This window comes from Esox lucius, chromosome 1, assembly GCF_011004845.1.
Source record: "Esox lucius isolate fEsoLuc1 chromosome 1, fEsoLuc1.pri, whole genome shotgun sequence".
Taxonomy (NCBI): Eukaryota; Metazoa; Chordata; class Actinopteri; order Esociformes; family Esocidae; genus Esox; species Esox lucius.
Genome location: NC_047569.1, coordinates 38,976,964 through 38,991,067, shown reverse-complemented (window position 1 = coordinate 38,991,067; position 14,104 = coordinate 38,976,964). Strand labels below are relative to the sequence as shown.

General features: G+C 46.5%; 1 protein-coding gene across 1 annotated transcript; it reads left to right on the top strand.

The window, feature by feature from the left end:
- The first annotated feature begins 62 nt into the window (after positions 1 to 62).
- Positions 63 to 14,064, top strand: hnrnpul1 (heterogeneous nuclear ribonucleoprotein U-like 1). Its single transcript, XM_034291331.1, has 17 exons — positions 63 to 342; positions 537 to 583; positions 782 to 866; positions 1,108 to 1,225; positions 1,376 to 1,531; positions 2,473 to 2,546; positions 2,792 to 2,931; positions 4,992 to 5,091; positions 5,179 to 5,291; positions 7,135 to 7,404; positions 7,611 to 7,733; positions 8,134 to 8,262; positions 9,525 to 9,693; positions 10,143 to 10,430; positions 11,281 to 11,432; positions 11,577 to 11,774; positions 13,036 to 14,064. Exons 1-17 carry the CDS (start codon positions 63 to 65, stop codon positions 13,192 to 13,194), a joined length of 2,601 nt encoding a protein of 866 aa, XP_034147222.1. The 3' UTR covers positions 13,195 to 14,064.
- Positions 14,065 to 14,104: the final 40 nt, after the last annotated feature.

The following is a 14,104-nucleotide window of genomic DNA, read 5'->3' as shown; positions in this document are numbered from 1 at the left end:
TACATACCGTTGTTTTTAATTTGTGCAGGAATATTTAATAGTTGCATACATCTCCATGCACCATGAGGAGTGCCGAAGTGAAGAAACTGAAAGTGAATGAGCTAAAAGAGGAGCTCGGTCGGCGCGGCCTGGACACCAAGGGACTGAAGGCTGACTTAGTGGAGCGGCTCAAGGCGGCTTTGGAGACCGAGGCGGAGGCCGAAGCGGGGGCTGCGGAGGCCGGAGGAGCTGCGGGAGTAGAACAGAACCAGGACCAATATGGAACCTCGATGGAGAGGCCAGGAGATGGAGATGAGGGGTTCTCAGCCCGTTTGTTGCAAGATGAGGGATTCCAGAATGAAGGTACATGTATACTGTTGTGTAATGTCAATTTGGGATACTGTTCATTGAAATATGTTGATTTATGACATTTTATGGTTTAGCGATTGCATTTATATGTATTTTATTAAATTTTAGTATGTGTATACTATGTTAAAATGACCTCTCATTACTTGTTGAGGGCTAAAATGATCTTCTGACTTCTTGCGTTGAAATAGATTCTGTAGATTCTGGTGCAGGAGGAGCTCCTGAGGAGGAGACCACGGCAGGAGGAGAATGGATGGAGAGAGAGGGAGGATGGATGAAGAAGGAGGGAGGAGGAAGAGGGATGGAGCAAGAGGGAGGAGGTGGCATAGAGAGAGAGGGAGGAAGCGGTACGGAGAGAGAGTCGTCGTCTGATTCTGATCTGGGCTGCAGCATGCCTGACTACACTGCAAAGGTCCCTCCACCGGTCCCTGAGCAGACACAGCCAGGGCTGACCCCACTGGAGGAGAGCGAACCAGCCCAGGCAGAGCACCAGATCCAGGGGCGGCCTGACACGGAGCCAGGTAACAATCCTGGCTGTGGTCTGGTCACGTGAAAAGATAGGAGGGTACATTTACACAGGCGTCCCAATTGTGGGGGCGAAAGAGCAGATTGGATCAGTGAAGACGAAAGAAAAATCGGTATTAAGCTGTTTGTGTAAACCCTTGGCTGTCATTCAACTTTCTTTCCCAACAGTCCCACTGATCGCTCTTTCCGACACCTTGTACCAGCTGACATGTCGGTCGTTCTTTCTTTATGTCTCAGAGTATGAAGTGAAGGTGGAGGTGAAGAAAGAGGAGGTGGAGAAGAACGAGAGCGAGCAGCAACCTGATCAGCAGCAGCCGGACATGCGGCTGCAGCCAGGGGCGGAGCCTACCAACAAGTGGGAGGAGCTGGAGGAGCAGAAGGCGGTGCAAACCAAGATGGAGGAGGGAGATGGACAGAAGAGAGACGGACAGACAGGAGACAGACATGAAGCAGACAGACATGAAGGAGACAGACAGAAGGAAAACAAACACGAGGGAGACAGACAGAAAGGAGACAGACAGAAAGGAGACAGACAGGAAGGAGACAGACAGAAAGGAGACAGACAGAAAGGAGACAGACAGGATGGCGACAGACAGGGACGCAAGAGACCTTACGACGAGGGCCGGGGCCATGGTTACTATGAGCACCGTGAGGACAAGAGGTAGTACTACCATTACTACAGTACTACTGCTTTTATTATCATTATTGTTATCACTAATGTTACTCATACTGCTAATCTGCTAATGCTATTACTACTGCTACTACTAATACAACTACAACTATTATTACTTATAATAATGATTATTATTACTAATAATGATAGTAAAAATACTATTGGTACTACTTACATTTTTATAGAGTATCAAAAAGTTTTTCATTTGATGCCTAACAAACAAATGAATAGACTAATGGAATACATTTCTGAACTACTTTTAATAAGAAAGAATAATATCAAAGTAAATAAACTGAAAAAGTTAAATAAAAAATAAATGGTAAGATGAGATGGCAAAAAAACAACAGCCACACAGGACAACTGACCCAAAAACAACAGCCACACAGGACAACTGACCCAAAAACAACAGCCACACAGGACAACTGACCCAAAAACTACAGCCACACAGGACAACTGACCCAAAAACAACAGCCACACAGGACAACTGACCCAAAAACAACAGCCACACAGGACAACTGCCCCAAAAACCTCACCTACACAGGAGAACTGACCCAAAAACCTCACCTACACAGGACAACTGACCCAAAAACAACAGCCACACAGGACAACTGACCCAAAAACAACAGCCACACGTGACAACTGACCCAAAAACCTCACCTACACAGGACAACTGACCCAAAAACCTCAACTCTACTGGACAACTGACCCAAAAACCTAAACACTACAGGACAACTGACCCAAAAACAACAGCCACAAAGGGAAACTGATGTAAAGAGATTCACAGAGGAAGGTGTTGAGATTCAAGGAGGAAGACGACATCTTTGTATTTCCCCAAATAGAGCACAGTTGTGACTCAGACAATGATTGGAGGACTGACCTGTTAGTCTTCAGTGCAGCAATTGGATGACTAATCTGTCAGTCTCGTGCAGGTCCCGGTCACCCCAGCCTCCCGCTGAAGAAGAGGAGGAGGACTTTGATGACACTTTGGTGGCTCTGGACACATGTAGGTAACAGCTGGGGGTTGATCTGATTGGCTCAGGGGTGTTGGATCCTTTGTGGGGATAACATTTAAATGTAAAATTGTCAAATAACTTCTTAAAGTTATTGATTATGAATAGAGCTTATAATATTGTGGAGTAGATACGTTCATTGCGTAATAAAAAAAGTATTAACGGTTTTCCTTCTTTTCAGCTAATTTAGATTTCAACACATTACTTAATGCCAGACTGTCTCCCTCATGCCCCACAGATAACTGTGACCTGCACTTCAAGGTGTCGCGTGACCGCTACAGTGGCTATCCTCTGACCATCGAGGGCTTTGCCTTCCTCTGGGCTGGTGCCAGAGCCTCCTACGGTGTCAGCAAGGGGAAAGTCTGCTATGAGATGAAGGTGACTGAGAGACAAACCTTCCACGGATGCATCCCGAGCTATGTTTTATTCCCACAGGGCTTTGACCAAAAGCAATGCACCAGGGAATTTTCTTTTGGCGAATAAGTGGGTGCACTCTTATTTTGCAAAATATTTTCCAACCGGCCAGTCCGACACAGTAAGGCCAACGTAAGCTATACTGCTCACAAACCGCCCCGGGTGAGAAATGTTACTCTGACCTTCAGCAATGCAGTTAACTCTAATGCATCTTGTGTGTTCTTCATGGGAGGTCCCATCGCCTTCGAGTGGCTTGGGGTCGAATGTAAAAGCAAAACTTCGCTGGGACTTTGTTTGTAAAGTGACCAAGATACTCTTTTATTTTTGACAAGCCATGACATTACCATAAAAATGGGAGGAATCCTGTTCTCCTATTGCAATGGTTTAAAAGATTATATTTAATTGTCTAGCAGCCCGAGGCAATAACCTAGTCATGATAAGATCAGGTCTCCTGTCTTTCTTATATTTCAAACGGATATTTTTATCTGTTCAAGACAGAGCTGGCGTGAAGCTGTTTTAATGTGCGGTGGGCATTTCCTACAAATTAATGACATTTTGGAACATTTGTTTGTCCCATATCACCGCGTTGACAGCCACCCCTTACAATGTGATTAAATAATAGCTTATTATCGTCACTGGTAGTTGACAGGCTGACATGTTCCATTGACCTTATTAATGTGTGCTGTGTATATTGCCATTGAACTATGTTCATGTAAGATCTGCAGTGATTAGGAAGTTCACTCAGTAGCATTTAATTTACTGTTTATTAATCATATTCCAGTATATAATCAACTCGTTTCTTTGACCTAGGTGGCAGATGTAATCTCTGTCTAAAACGCTGTCTTGCCATTCAGTCTGTGGCGTTGATGTTTTCTTGCTGTTATGCAAACTTGAGCGTTTCCCGCATAAAGTTGCAGGTGTGAATGCTTCATCTATGTCCAGACCTGCTGTGGTTTTATGCTTTTCTAAATGTGTTTGGTCCCGTCTGCCTCTTGCTTTTTAGCCGAGCCTTTGTCATTCTCAACTATGTTGTTGTCTTTCAAAAGGTGAAACAAATTACTTGTTTCCTTTTGAGGAAACCACAACTTTCCGGCAATACATGTGTATTACCACTCGTAGTAACTTGTTAGTAACCTGACTGTCTGTCTCTTTAGTAACCTGTCTGGCTCTGCTGACCTGTCTGTCTCTTTCGTAACCTGACTGTCTGTCTCTTGTAACCTGACTGTCTGTCTCTTTCATAACCTGACTGTCTGTCTCTTTAGTAACCTGACTGTCTGTCTCTTTAGTAACCTGTCTGGCGCTATTGACCTGTCTAATTCTCTAGTAACCTGACTGTCTGTCTCTTTTGTAACCTGACTGTCTGTCTCTTTAGTAACCTGTCTGGCTCTACTGACCTGTCTGTCTCTTTAGTAACCTGACGGTCTGTCTCTTTAGTAACCTGTCTGGCTCTACTGACCTGTCTGTCTCTTTAGTAACCTGACTGTCTGTCTCTTTAGAAACCTGTCTGGCTCTACTGACCTGTCTAATTCTCTAGTAACCTGTCTCACTACTGACCGGTTTGACTGTCTCTAAAGTAACCTGTCTGACTGTACTGACCTGTCTGGCTCTCTAGTAACCTGTCTGACTACTGGCCTGTCTGTCTGTCTTTATAGTAACCTGTCTGAATATACTGACATGTCTGTCTCCAAAGTAACCTGTCTGACTGCTGACCAGTCTGTCTGTCTTTATAGTAACCTGTCTGACTCTACTGACATGTCTGTCTCCAAAGTAACCTGTCTGACTGCTGACCAGTCTGTCTGTCTTTATAGTAACCTGTCTGACTCTACTGACATGTCTGTCTCCAAAGTAACCTGTCTGTCTGCTTCTATAGTAACCTGTCTGACTCTGCTGAACTGTCTGTCTCCCTAGTAACCTGTCTTACTATTGACCTGTGTCTGTCTCCCTAGAAACCTGTCTGACTCGACTGAACTGTCTGTCTGTACTAACCTGTCTGTATCTGTATTAACCCTCTCTGTCCTGACTAGGTCTGTGAGGAGATATCTGTGAAGCACCTCCCCACATCTGAACAGGACCCCCATGTGGTCCGGATAGGATGGTCACTGGACTCCAGCAGCACACAACTGGGTATGGAAATGGGAATATGAAAGGGAACATGTCCGCGCACACACACACACACACACTCTGTTTGACAGTTTGCTCTGTATTTTCCAGGTGAGGAGGCATTTTCTTTCGGATACGGAGGTACAGGAAAGAAATCCAGCAACTGTAAGTTTGAAGACTACGGAGAGAAGTTTGGAGAGAATGATGTCATCGGCTGTTTTATTGTGAGTAATAGTTATGATGTTTTAACTGTCTACTTTGATACCATCTGTTGTAATGAACAACTTTAGTATGTGAATACATATCCTAAAGTATTTCTCTTGAACCAGGGTTTCCTAAACCTCTCCAGGGAGGCATTTCACATCTTACTTTTAACCCTAAACTGGCACACCTGAGTCAATTAGTTAACCAATCAGCAGGTCTTTGAGTAATTAAATCAGGTATGTATGATTTGGGTTTAAAATGAAAATATAAAATGTTTGAGAAGGTTTGGGAATCCCTTTCTTAAACTGGTTGTAGCCAAAGGGCATAAAAATTACCTTTCCAGTCCAGGACATCAGTGAGGACGCTTGGTTGGGGTTATTTGAGTACAGTCAGTGTCCTGACCCTAGCCAAGAGAGCGTAGAGTGGGTTTGTAAGGGTTAGACTGTAAATACTAGATGAGCAGCTGGTGTAAATCAGTTAGTTATTTAAAGATGCAGTCTGAAACTAGATTAACATTTGGAAAAGTGATCAGTCCCATGATTTAATACTTTGTAGAGCCACCTTTTGCTTTAATTACAGCCATCAGTCTGTTTGGATATGTCTCTATTATCGTTGCCCATTCTTTCTTGCAGAATTGTTCGAGTTCAGTCACTTGGCCACTCAGGGACATTCAGTTTCCTATCCTTGCATAGTGTTCTGGGCTGTGTGTTTAGGGTTGTTGTCATGCTGGAAGGTGAACCACCTGCCCATCTTCAGGTGTCTAGCAGAGGGCCGCAGGTTTTCCTCAAGAATTTGGGTGTACTTGGCAGCATCCATTTCCCTTCAATCCTGACCAACTGCCTAGTCCCCGTTGATGAGAAACACCCCCACCATGCTTCAGAGTAGGTATGGTGTGTTTTGGGTGGTGTGCTGTCTTTGGTCTTTCGCCAGACATTACATTTGTAGTTCAGTCCAGAAAGTTCAATCTTGGTCTCATCTGACCGTAAAACCTTTTGCCACATGGCATTAGAATCATCTAGGTGTTTTTTGGGCGAAAGCGCAAACGAGACTCCAGGAGGCCCTTTTTCAGAAGAGGCTTGTGAGATTGTAAAGCTTGTGAAATTGTTGTCACATGCACAGACCGACCAGTCTCAGCCATTAAGGACTTTTAAGTCCTTCAATGTTGCCGTTGGCCTCTTGTTAGCTTCCCTGATCAATATCCTCCTGGCTCGGTCATCCAGTTTGGAGGGCCCGGCCCGATCGTGGCACGGTATTGGAGGTGCCACACGCTTTCCACTTCTTGATAAAGCCTTTGACATCTTTTTGTGTCCTTCTCCTAACTTGTGCCTTTCCACAGCTTTGTCCCGGAGCCCTTTTGAAAGCACCTTTCCAACCACGGTGTGCTCGTTGCGTTGCCGTGCACTACTTGTTATGGCATCGTCATGGAACAGCCGTTTTTTTAATGCGGTAATTAAAACCACTAAAATCGATGTCAGATGCGGGACAGTTGGCATAGTTTGTGATCTGGAAAGCGACTGGCTGTACCCGAGCAAGTTTATAATGGTTACTCTAAGGGGCTGATCACTTATCCAAACCTGGTATTTCACTAATCAAATTGTAATAATTGCTCAGAATTTTCTTTAAATGTTCTTTTCACATTGATGTCGAGGATTATACTGTGTAAATACAACTGGAAAAGTTAGATTAAATTTATTTTCATTTCCAGGCTGTGGTGTGAGGGTATGATCATTTTCACAGGGTATGATCATTTTCTATAGCCACTGTATTACGACGTAATTTTCAACAGCCCCACTTTACAACAAGTCGCCAAAAATCCCAGAATGCATCTTTAACTTGCCATTCTCATTGTTATTATCCTCCCAGGACTTCGACACTAATGGGGACCAGGTGGAGATGGCATTCTCAAAGAACGGGGTGTGGCTAGGTGTTGGATTTCGGGTGTCGAAGGACGAGCTGGCGGGGCGCCCCCTGTTCCCCCACGTCTTGGTGAAGAACTGCGCCATCGAGTTTAACTTTGGCCAGATGGAGGAACCCTTATACCCCCTACCGGAGGAGTATTGCCTCATCCAGCGTGTTGGGCTGGAGGACCGCACCAGAGGGGCTGTTGGACCAGCTAGCAAGTCTGGCTGTGAGGTAGTGTAGTGATTGGTCTGAACTTGTCTTTGGGGCATGGGATTGGTCTGAACTTGTCTTTGGGGCTTGGGATTGGTTTGAACTTGTCTTTAGGGCTTGGGATTGGTCTAAATGGGGTCACCCCCAAAGAGAAGTTAAGGACTTGGGATTGGTCTAAATGGGGTCAGCCCATAAGACATGTTAAGGACTTTTGATTGGTCTCTCAGATCCTGATGATGGTGGGTTTGCCGGCTTGTGGGAAGACGACCTGGGCGTCCAAGCACGCTCAGAACCATCCAGAGAAGAAATACAACATCCTTGGAACCAACGCCATCATGGAGAAGATGAAGGTAGTCTTATAACTTGTTAGAACTATATAACAAGAGGGGGGCGTAGGTCAGGTGTGGTCAACAAGGTTCACCCCCTGTGACCGGACACTTGACGTTATATACCACCTCTTTCTTCTCTGATGCACCTCATGTCTATGCTTCACTACAGTAGGTATTTGTTTCATGTTGTCTGTTTGTAGTGCTGAAATAATGTTTGCTGCTACCTTGGCCAGGATGCATTTGAAAAAGGGTTAAATACAGTTTAAATCAAATAAAAAGCAGATGTTTCCAGGGTCCCAGGCAAACATTTTCCACTTTTCAAGTTGATGGCACCAACAAACGATTTGGTGCCATCGACTTAAACATCTATGGAATTCAATTGGAAGGCACCGTCCGGTAAGAGGTGTGGCTTGTCTCCTAGGTGATGGGCCTGCGTCGCCAGAAGAACTACGCTGGCCGATGGGACGCGCTGATCCAGCAGGCCACTCAGTGTCTCAACCGCCTAATCCAGATCGCCGCGCGCAAGAAACGCAACTACATCCTGGACCAGGTACGGTGTCCACTGCTTCCCTTTGACCACTTGCTGCTTCCTGTGTGATTAATGCAGCCCTGCTGACCTGTGACCCTCTGATCTCTAATGGACTATTTATTTATCTTGCAGGTGATGTTGATGATAGAGTAGAAGAAACTATGATTGTTGCGTCTTGTTTGCCGATTACACTGTCTTTGTATTTTTATAAGTAAAACAGTTATTTTATTAAGATGTTATCTCTCATGCCTCAGTATTTTACTCTGTTACAACCTTCTACTATTGTTGTTTGCACAGTTTTACAGTATTATTATATTTATTTGTTTGTGCATCTATGTATCAGTAGTCCTGTTGACTGTAAAGATGTTGACAAACAGTAGATCTCTCGCCTGGTGAGTAAAGACAAACACCTTCTGTTGCTACGGTAACTATAAGGAGACAGACTGTTGATAGCCTTGATAGAGAACAGCTAGAGTTGTGTTTTGCTGTTGTTAAATAAATGCACCCCCGAAGGTAAGTGACCAGGTGAGGACTAACTACCATTTTGAAGTTTCCAGAGAGACGGCTACATCGCCGCTGTGGTTACTCAAGGTAAGTCAGTCTAGTGGACGATGCCGGTAACCATGGATACCGTGAGTAGCTACAGGTAGGTTTCTATCCGTGTGTCTCTGTCTATGGGAGAGGAGGACGTCGTGACGACCAGGTAGATCCAGGTAGGTCAGGGGACCCTGGCAGATCTAGTTTCTGATCTAGTGTGAGCATTGCACAGATGTTTAGAATAATCTTGATTAAAACTTGTAGAACTGTAATAGTAATTACTGTAATTGACATTGGTGCTTACAAATGAGGCAAACCTAAAGAAGTTCACTGGCTGCCGCTTCTCAGTACCGTTCAGAAGTACGCTATTGGGTTGGTAATACGCAACACTCAGTGGGCCATATTTCAGTCAGGCTAGTCAGAGTTGATGTTTGAAGGGTCCCCTTCTATTTGGGATGGTAGCAGGTGCCTCAGGAGGGCGTGGAAAGCCGCATCATCGGAGGTAGGTCTGTGGCGCGGCAAGAGTGACCGCCATTAGCTAACCACCCGCCAAGAGTTCAGACCTAAAACCGACATAAAAAGCGTAAAAAAAAACCTCTCTACCTTCATTATTGCAGGGTTGTGTTCCCGGCTACCCTGCCTGAGGAAAGCAAAGCCGCCAATAACACAACAAGTAAACAGCAACAGACAACAAGTAAACAATAACAAACAGCCTTCTACCTCTTTCCTTGTGTCACCATTGCTAGACAAATGTTTATGGATCAGCCCAGAGACGAAAAATGCGTCCTTTTGAAGGGTTTCAACGCAAGGCTATAGTAATATGTCCCACGGAGGAGGACTTTAAAGAGCGAACGTTAAGACAAACTGATGAACAGGGGAAGGATGTACCAGATCATGCTGTGTTAGAGATGAAAGGTAGGAACAACGTTGTGGAAACAAAACCAACCAACCCAAAACAAACAACAGATCTACTTTATTTATTTCTATGTTTTTGTCTCTAAAAATCTGATCTCCTACCCCTCAGCATACCCTAAACCCCACCCCACCCTACCCTCACCCTGCCCTTCTCCCCCGAGGCTCCCCCTTCCTCCTGCCCTTCTAGACAGTCCAGTAAACACCCCTCCTGTTCTGTCTGACTCCTGTCGTTATCATCGTCACGTGGGATTAATGGCCGCTTTTCATTTTGTCTCCCGGTGGTGTCGGCTGATCTGGCCTTCACTGCAACCCCTCCCCTCTTTCTCCCTCTCTTCTCTCTCTTTTTACGCTCTCTCCATCTCTGTCTCACGTTGGCCCGGACCGCTCCCATCTCTGTCTCACGTTACCCCCCCCCCCACCTCGCGTCGTCTCCTCGCCTTGACCTCCAGCCAACTTTGTGCTCCCGGAGCCCAGTGACTTCCTGGATGAGGTGTTGTTTGTGGAGCTTCAGCGGGAGGAAGCCGAGAAGCTGGTGAAGGAGTACAACGAGGAGGGACGCAAAGCCGGCCCGCCCCCCGACAAACGCTACGACAACCGATCGGGAGGGTTCCGCGGCAACAGCGGAGGCTACCAACGCTATGACGACCGTGGCGGTCCTCGTGGGGGAGGCTACCAGGGCAGAGACGGAGGACCAGGAGGATTCCGTGGGGGTAAGGAAGGAGCAGACTGTGCCTCAGGTCAGTTATTCACCCTCTCCCATGAAGTGTGCACTCTTACACACTCCCCTGAAGTGTGCACTCTTACACACTCCCCTGAAGTGTGCACTCTTACACACTCCCCTGAAGTGTGCACTCTTACACACTCCCCTGAAGTGTGCACTCTTACACACTCCCCTGAAGTGTGCACTCTTACACACTCCCCTGAAGTGTGCACTCTTACACACTCCCCTGAAATGTGCACCCTTACACTCCCCTGGAGTGTGCACCCTTACACTCCCCTGGAGTGTGCACCCTTACACTCCCCTGGAGTGTGCACTCTTACACTCCCCTGGAGTGTGCACTCTTACACTCCCCTGAAGTGTGCACTCAAACTCTCCCTGTTATCCGTGTGTATACACTGCCCCCCAGGGGTAGATGAGGGAGAGGCTGGTTTGAGGTGCTTTATGCTGACACCAATATGCTAATCCACTACTTTTAAATGTTGAGGGGAAAGAGGAGTCAGATAGTTTGACCAGCTAGTTTGACAAGCTAGTTTGACCAGCTTGGTAAGTCAAGTAGTAGGAAAAGCTAGGTGGAAAGTTCGGTCAAGGGAAACATTTAAAACCAATCAGCAGTAAAACATGGCATGTCCTGTACATTCCCATCATACATTTCAGTTCCTTTTCATGATATTGTTATTAGTAATATTAATGAATACATCTTTTTTTGTTTAGACATGATTGCGGCCCCCGTACAGTAAAGGGTGGGATCCCCTGGTCTAGGGTCAGCGTTTAGGTTAGGGTTGACACCATGGCACTAGTCCCTGTCCTCTGAGCTGTACTCTCTGGCCCTGGCTCCTCTGACTGTCTGTCTGACTGTCCTTTTTTAGGCTACAACCGTGGCAGCTACAACAGCAACCGTTGGGGGGGTAACGGTAACTATGGTGAGGGAGGATCGGCCCCGAGGGGAGGCTACAACCGCAACCAGCAGTCAGGAGGCTACAACCACCCAGGACCCTACAACAAGGGGGGGTACAACCAGGTAACCATGGAAACACCTGCTGTCCACCTGTCTGTTAACATCTCTGTCTGCTTGTCTGGCCCTGAATGTACTATAAATAGGTTAACGTCCAGCCCATGTCCCATGATCCATTTTAACATGTCTCATCTCTGTACCTGGACCCAGGGCTACAACCAGGGCTACAGTCAAAACTACAGCCCCAGCGGTTACAACCAAGGAAATTACCAACCTGCCTACAACTACGGCAGCTACAGCCAGTACCCCGGCTACAGCCAGACGCAGACCTACAGCCAGTCTGCACCCTCCACCCCCCCTGCCGGTCAGGCCTACAGCCAACAGAACTACAACCAGCAGTACCAGCAGGTAGTTACTGTAGCAACCACCAAACTCTGACCCTGTTACAGCTCCCCTCCAGACTCCACCTCCAGTCCCCAGCCTCCAAACCTCATATCCAGTCCCCGCCCCCAGACCATGCCTCCAGTCCCAGCCTCCATTCCCCACCTTCAGTCCCCCACCTTCAGTCCCCAGCCTCCAGTCCCCAAACTTCAGTCCCCGCCTCCAGTCCCCACCTTAAGTCCCCAAACTTCAGTCCCCGCCTCCAGTCCTCACATCCAGTCCCCAGCCTCCAGTCCCCACCTTAAGTCCCCAAACTTCAGTCCCCGCCTCCAGTCCTCACATCCAGTCCCCAGCCTCCAGTCCCCGCCCCCAGACCATGCCTCTAGTCCCTGCCTCCATTCCCCACCTCCAGTCCTCACGTCCAGTGCCCTACCTTCAGTCCATAGCCTCCAGTCCCCATATCCAGTCCCCACCTTCAGTCCGCACCTTCAGTCCGCACCTCCAGTCCCCGCCCCCAGTCCCCCACATCCAGTCCCCCACCTTCAGTTCGCCACCTTCAGTCCCCACATCCAGTCCCCACCTTAAGTCCCCAAACCTCAGTCCCCGCCTCCAGTCCTCACATCCAGTCCCCAGCCTCCAGTCCCCGCCCCCAGACCATGCCTCCAGTCCCAGCCTCCATTCCCCACCTCCAGTCCTCACGTCCAGTCCCCCACCTTCAGTCCCCAGCCTCCAGTCCCTAGACTCCAGTCCCTAGACTCCAGTCCCCACCTTAAGTCCCCAAACTTCAGTCCCCGCCTCCAGTCCCTGGCCCATCTCAGTAACAGTCCGTCATCATCCAGGCTGAGCCTCTTGGGAAGGGACAGTGAAGTCCACACGTCACCTATTGATGGCCACATGAGGCTTCATTAGTTAGCAGGATATTATGCCGGCAGCACTCAGATTTTCTTTATCACAATAAAAGCCATCATTGAAATTTATAAGGCAATGTAGTCAACAATCTAGTCTGTAAAAAAGAACAAACACAAACAACATTGGAACGGACATTAAACATAAAAATGTACCAACGAGATTGCTAACGATATTGCCTTTATATATTTTAATAATGGCTTTTATTTTGAAAATGAAATTCTCAGTTAGCGCTGCTAGCATAATATCCTGCTGCTAGAAGAACGGTAATGAAGCCTGGAATGGCCGTCACTACCCGCCACTCTGTCCGTTCAGCCTTATTCAGCAGGACATGCAGCTGTTGTCCTGTTGTGACACGTCTTCCTCCTCTTCATCTCCTCAGTACGCCCAGCAGTGGCAGCAGTACTACCAGAACCAGTCACAGTGGCAGCAGTACTACAGCCAATATGGGAACTACGCTGCCCAGGGTCAACAAGGTCAGGGTTCACAGGGTCAGCAGCAGGGGCAGGGAGGTCAGGGGGCATCGGGCTCTTCCCAGTAACCTCTGACATCTGACCGTCAATGGGTTGACATGGTCGGCAACTGAGTTGACATGGTCTTGTCCCCACACACACACACACACACACACACACACACACACACACTACATCACTGCCTCTGTCAAATATGGGCGGACACACGCTTAAGTGTTAATTTACCCACTGCAGCTTTCTCCTAGCCAGCATTAACTGTGTGTCCTTTTTTTTAAGAACTTAAAACAATGATGTCTTATTTAACATGAGAGTAGATCCGATTTGTATAGAAAACAAAACGTCGTCCTCTGAACTATGCATCACGGGCAATCTACAGTCTGTTCACAAGCTCGGATTTTCTATTTCGTTAACAATAGTGTAAAAAAAGAAAGAATGGAAAAACAGCAGGGATGAAGATGTGTGGAAGAGTTCAGGTGTAACAGATTATGTCTGAAATAGCTTGTTTCTTTGATTTTAGTTGGTAAACAAACATTTAATTTAGGGCCACAAACACAACTTGTCTTGTTTTTATGCATCATCTCCCCAAGTAGTTTCCAGTTTTTTTTTATTGTTTTCGCCCATCTTTAATTCTTGCTTTACAACAATCTGTTGAAATATTATTTTGTGTACATTTCAGAAGTCTTTGTGGTCCATTCCTGATAGAGGTAGATACTGTCAAAAAGATGTTCAGATGATTTTTAAAGGTGTTAATAGTATTTAAAGATCCACTATGTGTTCACTGGTTTTACCTACGGAATGTCTCGATGTTCCGGTTAAATTGTTTTGTCTGTACAATTTAATTTAATTATTTTGTAAATTTGTTTGTAAGCGTTGTATGACTTTGTGTTCAATCTTGTCAGATATTTTTTTATTGGACAATAATAATACACCTAACTGATGAGTGGTCCCTGAACACTGTCTCTTTCTTTAGTGAAGTCA